At 44.7% G+C, this 21677-nt stretch overlaps 1 protein-coding gene across 5 annotated transcripts in view; it reads left to right on the top strand.

Annotated features, from left to right (window-relative positions):
* The window catches only part of NMNAT3 (nicotinamide nucleotide adenylyltransferase 3), a 116045-nt gene that overhangs the window by 84261 nt on the left and 10107 nt on the right, over positions 1-21677 (top strand). For 3 of the 5 annotated variants that reach the window (XM_034995845.1, XM_034995856.1, XM_034995838.1), the window contains exon 3: positions 19261-19444. The exons of the other annotated variants lie outside the window; for them this stretch is intronic. In XM_034995845.1, coding sequence (XP_034851736.1) covers positions 19261-19444 — 184 coding nt within the window. The remainder of the gene's footprint in view (positions 1-19260; positions 19445-21677) is intronic. 5 annotated transcript variants of the gene reach the window in all.

The raw sequence follows: 21677 nt of genomic DNA, 5'->3' as shown, positions 1-21677 counted from the left end.
CTTTCTCCCTCTGACCCTCTCCCCTCTCATGCTCTCTCTTACTCTCTCTCTCAAATAAATAAAATCTTTAAAGAAAAAAAAATTAGCACATGAGACAAATCACACATAATCAATATCCTTGAACATTCCCGCAAATCACTCCATGCAGGCTGAGCTGTGTACCAGTGATGTTATTATACTGCATATATGTATAGACAATGTGCAGACAGTGTGTTACCAGTGTACGATTTTGGATAAGATAATGGGCCCTGGAACCAGACTCCCTCGGTTCATATGGCACTGCTACAATTAATTCACTTTAGGACCTTGGGCCAGTTATGTAACTCCTCTACTTCACAGTTTGTTCATCAGGAAAAACGCGACTAACAGTCACACTTCTTTCATATGTGTAAAGCCGTTAGCACAGTTCCCAACACTTTGTTAACACTCAATACGTGCCGTCCACCATCATCATCATCATTCTACATTTATATATGTATAATATATACAACAGTGCATACATAAAATACCACTTTAAAGTAACTTAATTACATAAACTGTAACATATAGTTTTTTTCTGCTGTGACCCCTCTCCCCCTTGCCCCCAGACTGGGTCCTCAAGCAGTAACAAGTCTCTTTTTTTTTTTTTTTTAAGATTTTATTTATTTGAGAGAGAGAATGAGAGGGAGGAGGGTCCGAGGGAGAAGCAGACTCCCTGCCGAGCAGGGAGCCCGATGCGGGACTCGATCCCGGGACTCCAGGATCCTGACCTGAGCCGAAGGCAGTCGCTTAACCAACTGAGCCACCCAGGCGTCCCAACAAGTCTCATTTTGTGCCAGTTTTAAAGTCCCTCTGTGGTCAGCACATGGCTAGCACTGCTCCTGAATTAGCTCAAGTCCAGCTTCCACGTTTCTGAAGTCAGATTGGGGCTGAACCTTCCCATCAGAGAGGCTGACGTGGCAGACCTATGTGACATGTTTTACTCTAGTCACAGAGGTAATTGAGGTACTCCTGCCTTGGACTGGAGATCCGGTTTAGACTCCAGACGGTGAAGCCCAAGGTTCCGCTGCGACGCCATGTCTGGTTCCACTTGATTATTGGGATGCCACAGTAACCCAGGATGAGCATGTGCAATGATACCTAGCCTTCCGACCTTAGAGTGCAACCTGAAATAAGGATACTGTTGTTTCTCTCCTGTCCAGGCCAAACACTGGAGGGACGGAGGGATGGTCCACCAGCAGTGGTGGTGGTGACCAAGTAGATTGCGATTACATAATTGACACCAGCGCTTAAACCCTGGATGTCAAGGTGGGGAGGTCTGTATTTGAGGAAGCTCCCCCGCCAAGTGATGTAACATATACCTCCACTTGTAAAACACTTCCTAGGCCTGGGTTTTATGAGCAGTTCACCTGAATCAATGCAGCTGATCCCCCTGCCATAACTTGCCAATGGAGTTAACTGCGTATCTCCCAAGGTTGGTCCTCTGAACTCTCATCCAGCAGAATGTTCCATGAAACCTAAATGAGCTTGGTAAACCCTGAGATTTCTGTGCCTTTCTTGGAGAGTGACTATGCACATCCACATGTTAGGGGCTCTCAGAGGATCTGCAGTCTGCAATAAGACCTTTCACTTTGTCTACCCTGGTATTTCCAAAGCTTATTTGACCACTGAACCCCTTTTCTGGGGGGGCCGGGTTGCTGGTAGGTGCATATAAATCATTACACAGAACAACTAGAGAAACACTAATCTAAACAACCCTTGGAATGAAAAGAAAAATAAAACTTTTGGAAAAATGTTCCCCCAGAGGGACTAATTTTTTTAGTGCTTGGTGAGAATGGTTAGCTTTCGGTTAGTTTTGCAACTCTAAATTATGTCTTAGATGGCAAATGGAAGAAGATCATCTACAATTTACATAATCAGAATTGACCGATGAATACATTAAACAAATAAGTGAAGGGTATTATTAGAAACAAACCTCAAAAATGAAATTGCATTAAATTCCATAAAACATTTACAGCCTAGGAAACCCAATCCTTCTTTTTGTCACTAGATATTTTTTATTGAGATACAATTGACTTTTATCCTTTTATTCCATATTCATAGGTCATTTGGTCATCACAGCAAAGCGGTCCTTCTTTAGAGCCCAGTGCTGGGTTAATAAAAGATCCTGTGTAACTGAAGGGCAGTGGTGCCTCTACACTCAGTGCTGCCCCTCAGATCTCCAGGGGCGTATCACAATCACCCGGGATGCTTGGGAAGAATCTAAGTTCCTAAGCCTCCCTGCCAGAGAGCAGATCCAGGTACAGCCCCGAAGATGCATTTTTAACAAAGATATCAATCAGTGCAGACTCACTCTGAGAAATATCAGGAAAAGTGCTGGTGTTAACACGCTGTTTTCCTCCTATTCCCCCTAATGTCAATCTTAGGAAAAATGCTCCTTGTTCCTGTAGCAACTGGAGGGGCAGCCCTGCTGGTGGAGGTGGGCTGACAGGGCTACTCAGGTCTCTTCCCTAATGCAGTGCCTGTTAACCTCAAGGGCAAAGCCTGCAACCCCACCAGGTATGCTTATAGAATAAGGAAAACAGCTTCCTCACTCTTACAGCGATCCCTTCCCATTCACTGAACAATCGTTAGTCTTAACACGAATAATGCAAAAAGGCAGCCAAGCAATTTATATTTTATCCATAAAATTAAGCCCTGTTTTCACCACAGCATTTAACTCCGTGACCTATTTTATTGAATCCCTTAGCAGATCTTGGACAGTTCCCTTGAGTATAAATTACCATGAAGGTAAATTTAAAACGTAACAAGAAATGGGCAAGGATATTAGTGCAGAATCAAGGAGTCATCAAGCTTCAGTTGTTCTGAAGACTTTTTTAAAAAGTCTCTTCAGTGTAGTTAGAGTAGAAAGAATTGATTTGATTAATAAGATTTTACCTTTATTAGGTCACCATATACCTTCTGCATCATACATAACTCAGTTTAGAGGTCCCTTCCTCCAAAACATCTGCTCCACCTGTTCAGAGCCTCTTCTGGGCTCCTCGTGTACCTCTGCCCTCCACTGACCACCTCATGGTGGCTAGCTGTCTCCCCCAGGACTGAACCCCCCCCATGAGGACAGGGCTCCCACAGTATTTATTTCAGAATTTACAGTGCTGGTACACCACCTGGCCTAAAGTGCATGCCAGCCTGCCAGCTAAATAAATGCACGAGGCTCCCTCTTGCCTTTAGAAGAGAAATGGTGTTTGTAGTGAAAACAGGGGATAGGTAGAGGAAATTCAGACTCGACGGATATTTCTAGTGTGCCCTCCCACCACACATTTGCCCTGAACTGATCTTTGTCTCCTACATAAGCTCATGTGATTCAGGTAAAGAGACTGAAAACAAGAGAGGTGAAGTAATTTGCCCCAGGTCACACAGCTCATAAGCAGCAGAGCAGTCTTCATCACTCAGGTATGCCTCTGCCTACTCGCCCTCAAGTTTCTGCCACTACAAAACCTGTCCTAAGAGCACTGTTGTGTGAGGGGCGTCTGGGTGGCTCAGTCGGTTAAGCGTCTGCCTTCGGCTCAGGTCATGAGCCCAGAGGTTCTGGGATTGAGCCCCACATCGGGCTCCCTGCTCAGTGGGGAGTCTGCCTCTCCCTCTCTATCTGCCTCTCCCCCAGCTCATGCTCTCTCTCGCACTTCTCCCTCTCTCTGTCTCTCTCTCTCAAAAATAAATAAAATCTTTAAAAAAAGAGCACAGTTGTGGCATATGGCCCAGGACAACTAATTCATTAATGGGAAATGAGGCTGCTTTGCACACACAGAGATTCCACATACGGAGGCTGCCCACAGCAGTGTTTTGTGCAGTTTTCCCATGACTCCTTCAGCAGACTACACAACAAGCCAGAAGTGCCTGATTGCAACCTGCCCCCCACTGCCTCTTTTCCCCTGTATACTGTTCGAGGCCCCCAAAGAGAAAGCAATGAGTTTCTGAGGAGCCTTGAGACGCTAGCATTTGGGAGTTCTGGCAAGTTCTTTTTTTAAAAAACGTACCTACTCTGAAAGACTCATTCTGATCAACAGGCAGGAGTTAAATGTTGGAAAACAGGCACATGTAAGAAAAAGGTTCTACAGAGAGGGAGGCAAACCAAAAGAGACTCTTAATCTCAGGAAACAAACTGAGGGTTCCTGGAGTGGTGGGGGGTGGGAGGGATGGGGTGGCTGGGTGACGGACACTGAGGAGGGCGTGTGCTATGGTGAGCGCTGTGAATTGTGTAAGACTGATAAATCACAGACCTGTACCTCTGAAACAATACATTATATGTTAAAAAAAAAAAAAAAGTAGGAAGGGGAAAATGAAGGGGGGGGAAATCGGAGGGGGAGACGAACCATGAGAGACTGTGGACTCTGAGAAACAAACTGAGGGTTCTAGAGGGGAGGGGGTGGGGGGATGGGTTAGCCCAGTGATGGGTATTAAGGAGGGCACGTATTGCATGGAGCACTGGGTGTTATACGCAAATAATGAATCATGGAACCTTACATCAAAAACTAATGTAATGTATGGTGATTAACATAATAAAAAAAAAAGAGGTTCTAATACTCTGAAAGCACAGAGGACCCCAAGGAGCCAGCCACCCCATCAGAGGCTTTGTCAGAGCTCTGATAAATGGAAGGCACTGGCAGGTGACCGGCACCGAGCGCCTGGGACTCGGAGAAAACAGTTGTAGAGAATGAAGGGAGCAGGAGAGAGGAAAGAAAAAGGCCCCCGCTCTCCAGGACCAGGAAGGAAGTTGAAGCCCTGTGAAATATTGCTGCTTTGTTGTTTACTTTGCCTGTTTTTTAAGAAGTTGCACATAAAGAAAGCAGGACATTTGGAAACGAAAGAAAGAGAACGCTCCTGCTGAGAACGAAAGAAAGAGAACGCTCCCGCTGAAAAGCTCAGGCATTGAAGGCTTCTGGAGACCAGAGGGGGCTTCGCAGTGTGCAGGAAGAGCGTGCTGGTGGAAAGAAAGACTTCGCATGGAAAGCAGTGAGGGAAATGGAGGGCAGACAGGAGAGCCGCAGACTCCACAGGCACTGAAAGGGGACGGAAGATGGTCACACTTCCAGGAGCCACCCTGGTGCAGCCCACCCACTGCGCCGCCAGAGGACCGCAGCTCTACGGGGATAACCGGAATTCCTGGGTCTGGTCTCCCTGTCCCAGGATGCCTCCATCCGGGCATTTAGTGGCCCTTGAAGGTGGGGGTGCTTCTGGTCAACAGTGCACAGAGCAGAGCAATAAAGAGGCAGTTTCAAGTTCATCTGGACCATGAGAGCTAAGAGCAATCTGGCTGAAGAAACAAACCAAAGAACAGAACTTGATGAAGAAAATAAAGAAGAGCAGGCCAAAATGGCCTCAAAGCCTCAACAGCCTCATGTTTTCCAGACTTCGCTTGGAGGCCACGTTTAATCACAGTAAGCTCTTGTAAAAGCATGCAGATCCATTTGGTTGGGATCCTGGTCTTTTTTTCCAACCTGCTTATCATCACTCTGGCTTCCTTTCCTTGTTTACCTTGCAACACTTGCTCCTGATATTTCTTAAAAGACTTTTGCCTTTCAAGGCCCTGTTTCCCAGAGTGCTTTTCAGCCAGCACAACCAAAGAAAGAAGGGTCCATGAAGGGGGTAAGGGTTGGACTGTGCCTGTGCACACAGGGACACTGAGCTTCTCTAAGCAGGGGTGGAGTGTGCCGGGGGAAGGGGTGCAGTAGGAGCCGGCCAGGCCTGAGCATTACCTCTAGCTTCTCTCAGTTGTTTGGACCAGCATAGTTTTGTTTTAAATACATATGGTAATTCTTAATAAAATGCTGATAAATGTGCCAAAGCGTTCTCTGTGATAATAAACGAAGTCTTTACACTTTGGAATGCTATTAAGTCTTGCTTCACGCTTTGTGAGGCTGCTGGCATCTTAGGTAGCAGTAATATTTTATGGACGCCCCGTGCTGCTGGGGGACACGGTCCGCTCTAGAGGGGGTAGGATCTCTGTCATACCCCAGAGTGATCTGGTCTGGGGCCACATACAGAGGTAGAGCTACTGAGTGGTACCCTCCTGAGTTCTGGCTGGCTTAGGGCTCTCTGAACCTCAATGTCAGTCACTGGTATAGTACAACAGGAAAAGTACAGGATCCCAATCCTGCCATTTCCTAGTAGTGTAACTATAGGAAAATGATATCACTTTCCTGCATCTCCATTCCTGTTCCAGTTACTACTACATAACAAACCACCCCAAACTCAGTGATGTAGAAGTGACCATTTTGTTACACTCACAGATTCAGTGGTTCGGGCATTTGGACATAGCACAGTGGGAATGGTTTGTCTCTGCACCCACAATATTTGGGCACTCAGTTGGGAAGACCTCAAAGACCAGGAGTGACTAGACAGCTGGGATCAGGAGTCACCTGGAGACTTCTTCACGCACACATCTGGCAGTGGATGCTGGGTATTGGCAGGGATGTTGACCGTAGCATGGACAGGTGGCTTCACTGCTTCACTGGGGAGTGTCTCTGCATGGGCTAGCTTGGGCTTTCACAGCCTGGCACCTGGGTTCCCAAACCAAGTGTCCCCAGACCTTAAGGTGGGCGTGCATGGCATTTTTAGGACCTCACCTCAGCAGTGACATAGTATCACTTCTACCCCTGGGTTAAACATTCACCAGTGCTCACCCAGGTCCAAGGGGGAGGAGCACAGATTTTCGATGGAGGAGCGGCTGGGTTCTAGAGAGCATGCGTGCCGGGAGATGATGTTGTGGCCATCTTGGGAAAACACGACCTTGCCACAGTCCCCGGCTCTGCTGATGCCCCAGGCAAGAGGGTTGCGGGGGTGACAGTTGCTGAGCACCAGCTGAGTGCGGCAAACCATTTCCGTGTTACCAAATTCTCACTCGTTGATTTAAATAATTCCGGGTCTAGGAAATAGAAGGGGGAGTGACTACCTCACATATTCTTCTCCTGAAGATGGCAAAGGCACGGGATTGCAAGTCCTACTAAGCAAGCAAGTTTTGAGTTTTTGTTCATTTCACATCGGCTAATACGCCACTGGCCGAAGGAAGTCTCACAGCCAAGCCCAAAGTCAAGGGCTGGGGAAGTCCATCCTGCCTTTGTGAGGCTGTGGCAGGGGTGTGTATAATACTATAATGACAGAGTGAGGAATTAGGACCAATAATTCAATCTGCCATAGCCATTTTCTAGAACAAAGAAAATTGGGTAAGGATATTATGGCATTACAGCTGGTGTTTAACAATATAATCTGGGATGCAAAATACCCATATAAAGTAGTAGGTTATCAGATTGCTAATAAAAGAATAATTCAACATGACCAGGCAGCATTTATCCCAGGTATTCAAGGACAATATACCATAAAGATATCTATTAATATATCGCATTACTAAGACAATATATTTTTATGGAACCTAAATCATCATCTCAATACATACTTAAAAGTCATTCAGTAAAATCCAACACCTACTTAGGGATTTTTTTTTTTTAAGCTCTTAGTAAATTAGAACTATAAGGATACTTATCTAGCATGACATAATAATGGCATAACACTTCAGAAGCATTCCCACAGAAGCAAGGAAATAGAAAAGAATGTCTACTCACCACCATTACTTTCTAATGGCATCAGTCAAAAATAAGAAATAGACTTATAGACAGGAGACTCAGTTGTCATTATTTGCAGGTGGTATTACTGTGTCCCTAGAAAATCCAGGGGAAGCATCTGAAAACCTGGCAGAACGAATACCATTCAGTAAGGTGGTCTAGATTAAAAATAAACAAACCAAAATACAGAGTTTTCTACATAACAGTTGTAATACAATGTCATGAACTGTTTATACTATATAAAACATAATATATAACATATAAAAATACATATAACCTGTATCTTATATAAAATTTGAGGAAAAAAAATCACCCACCAGAGAAACCGCCAAGGACACCTGTCCCCAGGACTAACCTGAACTAGAAACGTAAAGGACACTGAGGGAGCGGCTCTGTCCCTCTGCGGAGAGACTTCACTAAATGCAAATATGAGCAGCTCCTCAAGGGAATGGTCAGTTATTGATGGGCTTTCCAGTGAAAATACCCATGGCTATTTTTCTTTATTTAACTTGAAAAAAAGTATCCCAAGGTTCACCTAGAAGACTAACCAAGTGCTCAGAAATCTCCATGAGACATTAAAATACAATTTTTTCAAAAGTGATTACAGAGAGTGATGCTGACTCTAGACAGCACAATGGAACACAAAGTCTATGTAAAAAGGTAATATACAGTAAAACACAAAATCAGGGGGAGACACAGTATTTAAAAAAGGAAATGGGACAGTCCCTTTTTAAGTATTTTTTTTCCCTTAAGTATTTAAAGAAAAAAGTCACTTCAATTGCCTGCCTTATATATTTAGTATTCTTAAAATACTAAAGATAGGAGCGCCTGGGTGCTCAGTTGGTTAAGCGTCTGCCTTCGGCTCAGGTCATGATCCCAGGGTCCTGGGATTGAGCCCTACATTGAGTCCCCCATCGAGCCCCGCATCGGGCTCCCTGCTCAGCGGGGAGTCTGCTTCTCCCTCCCCGTGCCCTTGCACTCTTGTTAGCTCTTTCTCTCTCCCTCTCAAATAAATAAATAAAATCTAAAAAAAAAAAAAAAAAACTAAAGATAAACCTTAGAAGGGGGAGAATTCCCCACCAATGTTTCCTTTGACCTCTAGTTCCCTCCTTGCGCTACACAAGCAAGTGCATTTCTGAGAGGCAAAGAAAAATCACAGTAAACCTAACTGTTGCCTTTATCCTTTTGCTGTGAATAAAATAATGAAGCAGGAACCTACCCAGACTCTGACAGGGCTGCCCAGCAGCCCATATAGGACAGATAGACCTTTCCAGAGGCAGCAAACCAGTCAGTGAAAAGGAACAGGTCATATGAAAAGAACTGCTCTTCGAAAGATGGTCCCAGCCTACAGATTCTGGCCAAGGGGACACCCTCTACGTAGGAAGATAAAATTACTGAATTTCTGGTCCTCCGTGAGCTTCACGAGAAAAATGCAAGCACAGCAGAAGAGCAGCGTGTCCGGAGAAGCAACAGTCTGAGGACAGTGAAGGGCATTTGGGATGAAAGACATTTTTGGCAAATTAGCACTCAGTGGAGCCGAAGCTGCAGGGAGGCGATTTCTGGCAACCAAATAGAGAATGGGAACACCAGTCCGAGGGAGTCTTCCAGAACCCAAGAAAAAGATAAGGATCCGAAAATTATAAGAGGAGATAAGGAACTGATGCAAGCAACGGGGGGCAGAGGCACAGTACTCAGAGAAATGATGGAAGCATCCCGGAGAGGACCCGTTGAGGCTTTACTTCACAAGGATGTGGAGAGTCTTAGTTGATTGAAGACCCAGACCGAATTCCCGGAGTTGGGGAAGAGGTCCAGGATGTGGAGGAGAATCCTCTCTATGCGGTGCCAGCAGACCCACCAGGGCAACACTTGCTGAGCACCAGCTGAGTGCTGCAAACCATTTGTTAAAAAGAGTTCATACACATAAAAAGACAAAGGAACAATGACTATGAACAACAGGTGGTTCACAACCAGAGAAGCACAAATGTCTAATAAGTCATTAAAGTCACACAAATCATCCTAAAGGCAAATTTTAAACCACAAAAAGTTCCTGCAGAGTGGCAAAGATGTTTTTAAATGAGTAATCCCAGCACTAGCCAGTATGGGGTGAGGTGGGTTCTCTCATTCCATGTGGGTGGCCCTCTCCCCTTATTCACAATTTCTGAAAAGCAGTTCAGCAAGATGTAGCAAAAGCCCCCAAAATGTTCAAGCCAGTAATTTTCCTCTCTAGTAATTTATCTTAAAAGTGTATCTCAAAATTGCAACTAAGATCTACAAAGATGGTCACAATATATTGATTCAAGCACATCACATATATATATATACATATATATATATGATCTTATTATACAGCCATTAAAAATGGTGTTTTCAAGAGTGCTCATGGCCAAGAAGAATGCTAATGATAGAATCTAAATAAAGAAGATACAAAAATTGAATTTACATTATATGAAGAAAAACATAGAAGAAAAAGGCAATTAACCAAAATATAAACAATATTAACTTCTTGGATATGTTTTGTTGATTTTTGATTTCTTTATACTTTTCAGTATACTGAAATGTTTCTACAAAGTGCATTCATTTTAAACTAATTTTCTGTATTTATAGATATATATACGATAGAAGTTAGGTTGCTGTAAGGCTTATGGTAACTCCCTACCCCTGATTCCTGGTTCTAGAGCAGTTGTGTTTGACTTTTTCAGCCGTTTTCTCTAGTATTTGTCTATTTTTATATAATAAGCTTATACTGTGTTTCTTGGTTTTTCGGATTTAGATATTATCTGTTGGCTTCCAATTATGAAAAAGGAAGATTTAGCTCTCTTACACCCCTACCCTCACACTTCACCTCCACCACATGCTCCCAAATTGATTGGCTCATGACTCTGGGCTGAAGTAATACTGTTTACATTTATGTCTGCGTAAATGTCATTAACTAAGCCGTGTGGCACACTATGATTGCATTGCATCCCGTGCAAACTTTGGTTCTTCCTGGAGGTAATTATTACTTCATTTATTTGTTTCCTTATGTTCCTTAGACCTATCACTAATTCAGTCCCAAATTTTCCAGAAGATCTTCAAAACTCATCTGCATATACATAGACTCATCATGTAATCTGTCCCATTTTGATTCTGCTCGTACCCTTGCCGGGGTTCTCCGGCTCCTTCTGGACGGCGAGCTCTCTGTGCCGCTGCAGCGCTCTCATCTGAGATTTCCCTTCACTGTTTCCCTGGGGATTCCCTTTGCCTGTTTCCTGGTGTGGCAGGATCTTGGATTTCTTGGATCCTGGGCCTTCAGCTTTTCTTGGTCTACTCCTGTTTGGGGGGAGCACATCCTGCTGCATCTTTCTGAGAAAGGATCTATGGGAGGGCGCCTGGGTGGCTCAGTTGGTTAAGCGACTGCCTTCAGCTCAGGTCATGATCCTGGAGTCCCGGGATCGAGTCCCGCATCGGGCTCCCTGCTCGGCAGGGAGTCTGCTTCTCCCTCTGACCCTCCCCCTCTCATGCTCTCTCTTTCTCTCTCTCAAATAAATAAATAAAATCTTTAAAAAAAAAAAAAAAGAAAGGATCTATGGGAGGTAAGTTTTTGAGACCTTGCATATATGAACACAGCTTTATTGCACGCTCCAATTCAGAGGTCAATAAACCACAGCCCATGGGCCAACTCTGGTCCATAGTCTGTTTTCCTTCTTTCTGTGAGCTGACAGTAGGGCTTTTTTTTTTTTCCTTGTTTTATGTTTTAAAAGGGTTGTTTAAAAAAAAAAAAAGGAATATGCGACAAAGACTGTACATGACTCACAAAGCCTAAACTCTTTGCTACCTGTCCCTTAATAGGAAAATCTTGCTGACCCCTGTTCTAACTGTTTGGTTGTTTGGCTGAATAGAGAATTCAAGGTTGGAAATAATTTTCCTTTCACATTTTAAAGGCTTTGCCCCACTGCCTTCTGGATCCCAGAATTGCTGTTGAGAAATCCAGGTCTGTCCTGCGTCCCAGTCCTGTGTGTTCGACCTCTGGTTTTCTCTCTGGAAACTTTTGGAATCTTCTCATTAAATCTGATGGTCTGAAGTTTTCTGATGGTCTGCCAGTGTGTGTGCTTTCTTTCCTTCAAAGTGCACTCAGAGGGTATTCAGTCCTGAAAACTTATGCCCTTCTAGTCTGGGAAAATGTATTATTTCTTTGATGTTTTCCTCCCTCTGTTCTCTTGCAGAGAGTTCTGTTACCTAGTTGTTGGACCTCCAGGGTCAATCCTCTAATTGTATCTTACTGGCGTATAATTTCCTCAAAGTCATCTTCCAATTCTTCCACTGGCTTTATTGCCGCCGTCACCCACCAGAATGTTCCACAAAGACAGGAATTGGTCTGCTTCGTCACCCTGTATGTCCCCAGAACCTAGCACAGTACCCGACATGGAACGGGCAGTGGGTGAATATTGTTGAATGAGTGGATATTTTTCAATTTCTGAAAGTTTCTTCCTGATTTCTGACTGCCCCTTTGAGAGCATCTCACTCATCTCTTATCCTCCTGACAATACTATTTGGAGATTTTTGAAATTTCCTTTTGCTGTCTGCATCGATTGCCTTTGTGTCCTCCAAGTTCCTTTCCTCCTGTTGATGGTTTTGGTCTCTCTTTCATAGTCAGCACTTTTCTAAAATTTGTCTCTTAGACTGTCTGCTCATATTCGCAGATCAGGTCCTAAATGCTGGCAGGAAGCTCTGAGTATATGGGTGAAGCTGGCGGGCCTTGTGGCCATATGATCAGGCCCTGGGTCCAAGACCCCTAAATGTGAGGATCTGTAGATGTCTTCTCCTGAGTGGGACTGCTCTTCTGGAAGCCAGACTTTATCTTCCTGTCGTAAGGATGGTGTTTCTCCCTCCTCTGCCCTGTGCCTGTATCTGGGAGGCAAAGGTCTCTCTGGTCCAACCTCGGCAGAAAGCAGACATTCAGCCTCCTGCCAGGATGGGAAAATGGGTTAGTGATTGGATCTCAGGGCTCCTTAGGCAAACTCTGAACTCGTCCTCCTGTGTTCGGGCCCTGTGGCACCCCGTTCTCCTGTTCCTGACCCACTCCATGCTTCTGCCACGCAAGGCACCTTGCCTCTTACCTCCTTGGCTGCCTGCAGACTCTGATTGTTAACCGTTGTGCATCAGCTCTCCAGCTTCCAAAATTATGTTAACCTTTCCCATCCATTGTTGTCTCTTTCCCACTCTTTTTGCCCTTGTGATTTCGTATGTATTTTATTCCTTCATTGCCATTTTATTAGAACAGGGGTGGAGATAAACAAGGAATTCTCTCCACTATGTTAAAATCACAGTCATCTATTGCTATGGTAACCCCAAAGCAAGGACACTAGAGCCTCGTACTAAGAGACGTGCTGGTCATGTTACTCAGAATTAAAAGTCAGGTTCACGTCCTTCGAGAGCTATCAGTCTCATGGGAAAGACAAACAGATCTTTACTATATAAATGGCTGTAATGGAGGTGTGTCTGGGCAGCAGTGGGGCCGCCGGAGAAGGACCTGCATCTATCTAGGGAGAAAGGGTGGCATGCGAGAGGTAACACAGGGATTGTGGGAAAGGGAAGAGGCTTGAGCTCATGACCATTTGGAGGGCAAGAAGGAATTTTAGCCCAAATTGTTCTTTTTATGGACTCTCCTCTCCTGGGTGCTATAACAAAGCATTGATTTCTCCTTGTACCACCTGCCCTGTCAAGATGAGCCAAACCATCAAAGGCGACACCTGAGTCTCCAAGGTGCCTAGCAGAGCTGCCTGGAGGGCTGCCTGGTGCCCCACCCTGTCCCTCCAAACAGAGATTAATGTGCAAGTTAAATGTATGTCAATTGCCCAAGAAAGTGGGCACTCCACAGAAGTTAGCCTCCCCTTTTTTTAAAGTGGAAAAGAAAAGGATCATATCCCGTGCATAATATGGGACTCAGATATGCAGAACTAGAACTTACTTTGCTTTCTGTAACACTCACCTTGCTCTTAAGCCACCATTTCCATGAATGGTGAAAAAATTTGCCACTTCAAGGTAACTGTCTTCTGATTTTAAACTCATTCTGTTACAGGTCAGTTTTTAATCAAGTTAATCTTTTGCTGCCTACTTCCCCAAAAGTGAATTAAGCATCATAAGTGGTCTATTACCCTAGCATCTGAAAGGGGGCACCTGGCCCTGAATGCCCTCCAGCTGAGAGACGTGCCCTGGGTCTTGGGCCCTGGCCTCTATCCCCTCTGCCTCCACTACCGAAGTGCCCCCAGCCTCTCCTGGCTAAGGCGCCACCACTGCTGTCTGGGCCCATGCCTGGGCTCTCCCTGGTTCTAACACCGGCACGGTCCCTGGTTTTGCCCTGGACACCCTGTACCTCCTACCGACCACCATCCCACCCCTCCCCCAAAGTAGCCCAGCTGACTGTTCATCCTCAGCCTCTCTCACTCTTCCTCGCAAAGAGCCTTGGGGATTCCTATGGATGTCCACCATGCCCCGCTGAAGGCAGGGGAGGGGATGTTTTCTGAAGGCCTCTCTGCCCGTGCACGCCACACTGCCATTTCTACTGCGCTGATGCTCTGCGGGCCCAGAGCAAGATGGTCTCCTCCTAGAATTCCAAGTGGGAAGCAAAATACCAGCCGCCTGCTCTGCGGTTCCCAAAACTAACTAAGCCTCTTAACTCTGCCCTCCCTCACCCAACACAACACGAGGCTTTGTCTCCAAAGGGTAAGAGGGTGTAGGGAGCAGGTCTCGACTTGGGTCTAAACGCTTGGTCACCACAAACCTTTCCTACCAGCTTCTTCCTGATGCCTGCTGCTCATTCCTCCACCCACCCCAGCCCAGCTCCCAGAGGGGCTTTTCCTTTCCACTTTCATATTCTCTCCTTACTACTCTGTGGATTTTTTTTTTTTTAAAGATTTTATTTATTTATTTATTTGAGAGAGAGAGAGAATGAGAGACAGCATGAGAGGGAGGAGGGTTAGAGAGAGAAGCAGACTCCCTGCTGAGCAGGGAGCCTGATGTGGGACTCGATCCAGGGACTCCAGGATCATGACCTGAGCCGAAGGCAGTCGCTTAACCAACTGAGCCACCCAGGCGCCCTACTCTGTGGATTTTAGTAAAACTGTGTGCTCTCACTCCCTAGACTCTGATTCTTGGTATTTGTTAGGGTGACTTTTAAAACTTAGATAAACCTTTCTGAACGAACCCTGATTCTAACCTTCACCAGTATTCCTCTGAAATGAATTTTAGGAACCGGTTTCTGGAAGTTGAAAGATGAATATTCTTTCCTTACTCTCAGCTAGTTCTGTCATCCCCCTGGTACAGTGGATGACTCCACCTCCAGGAGGGAGGGGCCCAAGGCAGCCAGGTTTACCAGGACTGGAAAAATGCATCCGAGAACTCTCAGCTTCCGGGCAGGTGTGGGTATGTTGGGGAGGGGGGTGGTGTCAGGCTGCCTTCCTGGGATCAACTCTCCCACTAAAAACAAAAATAAATGGTAGGTAGAACATTTTTCAGATCTCACTGTTAAAGCCAAAAAGTGGGGATGTCTCAGACCAGCTGAGAGACAAACATCTGTAACTAGGGAGGTAAGTAAGCAGGCTCTTAGAACATCAGAACCACTGATGGCCCCGTGGGCACTTGCCAGTACTGCTCACTTAAGCTTTGAATCAGTGGCCATACAAGCCAACAAAGAAACAAGTCAAAGGCTTGGTACTATGGCAAGCCGAAGAAGAAAAAGGCAAGGATGAAATACCAATAGGAGGAAATGGCCACACATCAGCCTTTGCTCAGATTTGCAGCCCCTTGCCTGAATTAGTCAAAGAAGCTTAAGTCGACAACTTCATTTAAGGTCATCCATGACTTTTAATAACTCCAGGGACCTGGGAAACAGAAACATGAAGCTTCTCCGGAGGAGGGCATATCTATCTGATGCCCGGGGGAGCCCCTCAACAAATGATTAGTCAGGGGCCTTGACCCGCAAGTAGTCAAAAATCACATAAAAATCACACCGTCATTTCAAGAGTTGGCAGAGAAAACGTTTGAATTCCTTTATGACAAAAGCTCTTAAATGGGGAATAGCCGGGAATGTGTCTTCAAGTAACCCATTTGTCAGGATAGACCAGGTTAGTCTACCATAACAAATGCCCAAATTTTAAGAGCTTAGCACATTAAAGAACATTTCTCTCTCATCAGATAAACCCCATGTAGATCCTGAAGAGCTACAGGGCAATTCCCTGCCCAGCTGTGTCTCAGGAATCCTAGTAGGCCCCACCCATGGCTTTGCCTCCTTAATTATAGCTTTCAGACTCACTATAGAAGAGTAGGAGGGTCAGCGAGAGTTTTTATGGCCAAGTCTAGATGGGCCGTACATCACTTTCACCCACATCCCGTTGACTACAGCTCAGTGAGATCACAAAAACCTAATTTCAAGAAGAACAGATATATTAGCTTCCAGTGTGCCCAGAAAGTGGGGGGGTTGGGGGGGAGGAGGTTTAATGGACACAGGGCATAATCTGCCACAACTGCCAAAGGCTAGCTACAGAAAACTTGCAGCAGACATCGTATGTACTAGTGACACTCAAGAGCTTTTCCTCTGATAGTTGCAATAAGGCCAGGAGGCCCGCTAACACCACCTCCATTTGGCATCATGCTAGAGGTCTTCAATGGTGCAACAAGAAAAACAAATAAAAGGCAGAGGGACTGAAAATACAGCAAATTTGTCAGTATTTTCAGATGGTATATTTTGGACACAGAAGATTCAAAAGACTACAGATACTAGAATAAGAGAGTTTAGCAAGGTTACTAGATACGCATCCAGGGTGCCTAAATCATATCTCTATATATTAGCAACAAACAGGATAAAAAGTATTTTTTAAATAATGCCACTTATAGGAGGAATGGGAATAAGTCTTAGAAAAGATGTTTAGGCTCTCTATAAGAAAACTGTAAAACTTTATTTAGGAATATTGAAGAAGATCTAAACAAATGGAAAGATATACCATGCTTGTGGATTGGAAGGCTAAAAATTGTAAAGACATGAGTTCTCCATAAATTAAATTACAAATTCAGTTCAATTCCTATCTGAATTTCAGCAGGTTTTTTGGGGGGTGGGGCAGGGGCAAGGAGAGGTGTTTCATTTGTGGAATTTGACAAACTCATTCTAAAATTTATATGGAGGGACGCCTGGGTGGCTCAGTCGGTTAAGCGTCTGCCTTCGGCTCAGGTCATGATCCCAGGGTGCTGGGATCGAGTCCCGCATCAGGCTCCCTGCTCCGCGGGGAGCCTGCTTCTCCCTCTGCCTCTGTCTCTCTCTCTGTCTCTCATGAATAAATAAATAAAATCTTTTAAAAAAAAATAAATAATAAAATAAAATAAATAAATAAATAAAATTTATATGGAAAATACAAAAAGTCAAGAATTGCCAGGACACTCTTGAAGAAGAGCCAGGTGGGAGGATTTGCTTAACCAGATATCAAGATGTGTAATAAAGCTATATTGAGCCAAGCAGTGTGAAGTTGCACAGGGCCAGGCAAATAGAGCAAAGAACAGAACAGCAGAGAAGCAGGCCCCTTAAACAGGTGAACACTTGACGTTCGACACACGGGTGGCAGAGCATAGCAGCAGGGTGGACGGGGGCTTTTTGGCAAACATTGCTGGAATAATTGACTATCCAAATGAAAAATAACTTAATAGGATTCACATCGTGCACAAAGACCCAAATGTGAAAAAACAAAACTATAAACCTTTTATGAGATAATGTAGGAAGATGTCTTCATAACACAAAATTCACTGGCCGTAAAGGAAAAAACTAACAACCCAACCCAACTACATTAAAATTAAGAAGTTTCGTTTTCCTTTTTTTTTCCATTTTCAAAGGATTCCATAAAAAAAGAATAAGGCAAGCCATAAAACAAGAGGGTATTTATGACTCATAGAACCAACCAACAAAAGGCTAGCATGTAGAATATGTAAGGAACTCTACGAATCAATGATAAAAAAGCAGACAACCCAAAATATGGGGAAAAGATTTGAACAGGCACTTCACAAAAAATTTAAGCCTGAATGCTTAATAATATATATGAATAAATGCTCAGCCTCACTAGTAAGCAGGAAAATGAACTTTAAAACAACAATGAGATATAATTTCACATCTCTCAGATTGAGAAGACCCTGACCATAACCTCGTGTGGCATGGCCTGGAGCAAATAAAACTCTCCTACACGGCTGGTTGGAGGGTAAAGAGCTGCAACCATTTTGGAAAACGGTCCGGCATTATCTAGTAAAGGTGCAGACACACCTGCCCTATGACTCAGCAGGTCCTGTCTTGGATGTGTGTCCTAAGAAATGCATGCCGGTGTGTGCGTGCACAGGAGACTTACGGAAGGCTGTCCATAGCAGCGCAGTTTGTAATTGTCCAAAACCAGACTCAAACCAAGTCCATCAACAGTAAAAGAGATCAATTATTTAGTATATAATCTTGCAATGGAAGGTTATGCAGCAATAAAACTGGTTGGATTACATGAATTTTATTTATGTAAAGTGAAAAAGGCTGAACAAAAGAATATATTCAGTCTGATTCCATTTATAAAAGTTTCAGAAGGCAAATGAATCTGTTTTTTAGGCTACATAAATACATGGTAAAGCTATAAAGGAAAGAAAATGAATATTATAAAAGTCCGAGTGAGGCTTGTGGTAGGAACATCTGGTGTGCCCGAAGTGCTTGTATCTTAAGCTAGGTGATGATGAAAGCAGGATATACTTTATAACTCTGTCAACCCATATGTGTTTTGGGTTCTTTTATGTGCATGTTATATTTATAATACAATTTTAAAAAATATATCACATCCTAAATAAAATATCATCCCACTACATAAGGATTCCCTAATCTCTCTCCTTAGCACAAGGTCCTGCCAAGCAGGTATGATCCCATTTCACATACAGGAAAACTGAAGTGCAAATGACTGTTTTATTTTTCCAGATAGGTTGGTAATTGCTGAGGGTGCACTAGGGAGTGATGGAGCTGGAGCCCCCTACCCAAGGCTTTTGGGGTCCTGTTCAGACTCTTTCCATGTTGTTTCTCTGTAGCTTCCACGGTGTCACTATAGCTCTGAATTAAAGTATTCCATTCTCCAGTCCCTGAGCCATACCACATCACTTACCAGCACAACCCACATCTTTCCCAACGTTGGCCTTCCCATTCCTCCTAGACCCACCACTTCCCATCTCCTTCCCACCTCCCACCTACCTGGTCCATGCTCCATCCCATCCCTTCATCTTTGATTCACAAGACCCCCTATTTGGGCAAAAGAAACTGCACGTCACTGTTGTCCCATACATGACTAGAGGATGATAGTGCCACTGTTAAGTCCTGTGCAGGAGGAGGTCATGATGTGCCTCCACCATATTCTGACCCTAACTGTCCACACTGCTATCTGGGCACCTTGTCTGGCCACATCCTCACAGCTTTGCTCTCAGGAAAAGTATGACTCGGGGTCAACTGGAGAAGCACATGGTCCCTGGGGCAGCATTTACCCTTGCCTGAGGGAGCTGGCCCAGCAGGAGAGAATGCCCAAGTCTGCTCCCACTCAGGATGAGGCCCAGAGAGTTCCGCACCTGCCTGAATTCAGGTGGCCAGGTACTCAGCGTTGGCACATACCACACACCACTGCTCTCCCTTGCCTAGGAATGTACCAGGTGATCGGGGGTATCATCTCTCCTGTCAACGACAACTACAGGAAGCAAGACCTCGTGGCTGCCCACCACCGGGTGGCCATGGCCCGGCTGGCCCTGCAGACGTCCGACTGGGTCCGGGTGGACCCCTGGGAGAGTGAGCAGGTGCAGTGGATGGAGACAGTGAAGGTGCTGAGGTACAGTGGGCATGCTTTTGTGTGATGACCAGGGCCCACGGGACACATCTGCAGAGCCCAGTGGGTGAAAGTAGGGACCAGGTATGAAGTGGGGCTTCAGCCAGGCTTTCTCAGCCAAAATCCCAGAAGTGCTTCCTCTCAGATGGAGAGAGACCCACAGACCTACTCTCAAAGAGGGCCTGAGTGAAAACAATCACAACCCACTGCCCTTCGGGAAGCACTTTCTGGAAACGCCCATCTTGTTTCAGAGGGCTGTCTCCTTGGGCTCCAGGGCGACCACCTAGTAGCTGTGAGACTAGGCGCGTACTTCTCTGAGACACATTTCTCACTTGCAAAATGGGGACAATAAAACCTAATGAGGACTTTTTAAATGTAAAGAACTTTCCTGTCCTAGAACTCCTAAGACATTCACTAAGTGGGACCTTCTATCATTGACATCATTGACTAGGTTGAAAACTGCATCTACATCATAAGCCATCTTTTCTAATTGTACAAATCCTGGGCTCTATAAATCTCAACTTTTATGTAAAATTGAAAAAAAAAAAAAAAAGGCTATACATCTAGAAAGTTGCTCAGGATCTTTTTCTTTTGGAACTGCTGTTAGCACCCAGGAGAAGTAATTGGCTTTTAAAAGCCCTGGGAGCCCTGCATGTTGGGGCAGTGGGTCACTGACTTGTGTCTGGGAAAGGGTCCTGGGAGTTTGCTGGAGAAGCAGGAAGCCCCGCCCAGCCTGGAGGTCAGAGCGGACGGGGAGGTGGGGCTGCCTGTCACTAACTTCGGGCCTATTCCGCTGAAGGGATTGCAAACTTGGGGCTTGTGTCTTTTATCTATTTGGAAGCAGTAGGACTGTCAGGGCACAGGAAACCCAAGGGACAAGGTCCAATAATTGGCAGGCCTGTTCATCATAAATCGATTTAGGTTTTCATTTTTTACTCATCTTCCCAGTCACTTGGTTGAAAACTGTTTACCTTTTTCTCATAGTAAAGGTAAACATTTAGTTACATATCTTGGCTCTGATTATTTGCCTTTTTCTTGGGAAAGAACCAGCTAGAAGCATTCAGCAATTCAGTGCTACTTCAGAGCCTCTCGCCAAATTAAGAAGAGCAAATATGAAATGATTGTTAGAATACATGCACTTTTTTTAAATATAAAGAATAAATTTACACCTAGATCATCCCTTCAGAACGAGCAATATAGCCAGCCCTCATCTATCAAGGATAGCAGAGGGGAAGACACACAAATCCAGCAAATCATTTAGCTTTAATATGTAGTCACAAAGACGTTTTCCTCCTCCACCCTGTGAGAGGCAGTGTGGCCCAGTTTACTAGCTCAGTGACTTGATGTAAGTGAGTTAGCCTCTCTGAGCCTCAGTTCCTCACCTAATAAAACGAGGATGACACCACCTACTAATCTGAGGTACTGCCTGAATTAAATGGGATGATGTGGGCAAAATACCTGGTTTATGGTAGGGGCTTCATAACCTTAGCTACCTTCCCTTCATCCCTAACACTGGCCCGTAATTTATCCTCAAAACAGATAAGCCATTCCTGGATAAAAAGGAACCGACCACAGAACTACATAATATTGTCACTGCTTCTGTTGCAAAATGAAGGTGTGAGCTAAGATTTTACTGAACACTTCTTTTCTTTTTTTCCTCTATGCTTTAGTTCAGTGCTTCTCAGCCTTGGCTGCACCCTGAATCACCTAGGGAGCTTTCAAAAGTACCGAAGCCTGAGTCTCATCCCAGAGACTGGGATGTCATTGGTCTGGAGTGGGGCATCAGAATTTTTAAGGGCCTCCTGGTGATTCTAATGCGTGGCCGGGATTGAGGCCACAGCCTCAGTCACAAAGTATGTGAATCAGGTTTATGATTAGTACCAAGATGCATCCAAACCAGTGGGCCCTGGCTGTAGGAATCACATGGGAAGCTCTTTTAAAATGCTCATCTCCCTCCCCCGCCACCCCTGCCACCTGCCCTCAGAGATTATGATTTGCGGGTGGGGTCTAGGCATGGGTATTTTTTTAAAGGTTTCCAAATGATTTATTTTGTGCAGCCAAGGTTGAAAATCCACTGATTATACAAAAAGACAACACAGTTTTGCCAGATAAGTGATTCCATTTTTTCAGTATTTAGAAAAAATTAGAAAATTTGATTGCTAATGTTTTCCTAAAATTGCCAAAAGCATTTAAGATTGAAAATCTGATAATTGTAAAGTTAGGTGATTTTAGAAGC

Source organism: Mirounga leonina, unplaced genomic scaffold, assembly GCF_011800145.1.
Source record: "Mirounga leonina isolate KUSES-001 unplaced genomic scaffold, KU_Mleo_1.0 Mir_115, whole genome shotgun sequence".
Classification (NCBI taxonomy): Eukaryota; Metazoa; Chordata; class Mammalia; order Carnivora; family Phocidae; genus Mirounga; species Mirounga leonina.
Note: the sequence above shows the minus strand (reverse complement) of the source record. Positions and strands in the feature narration are given on the sequence as shown.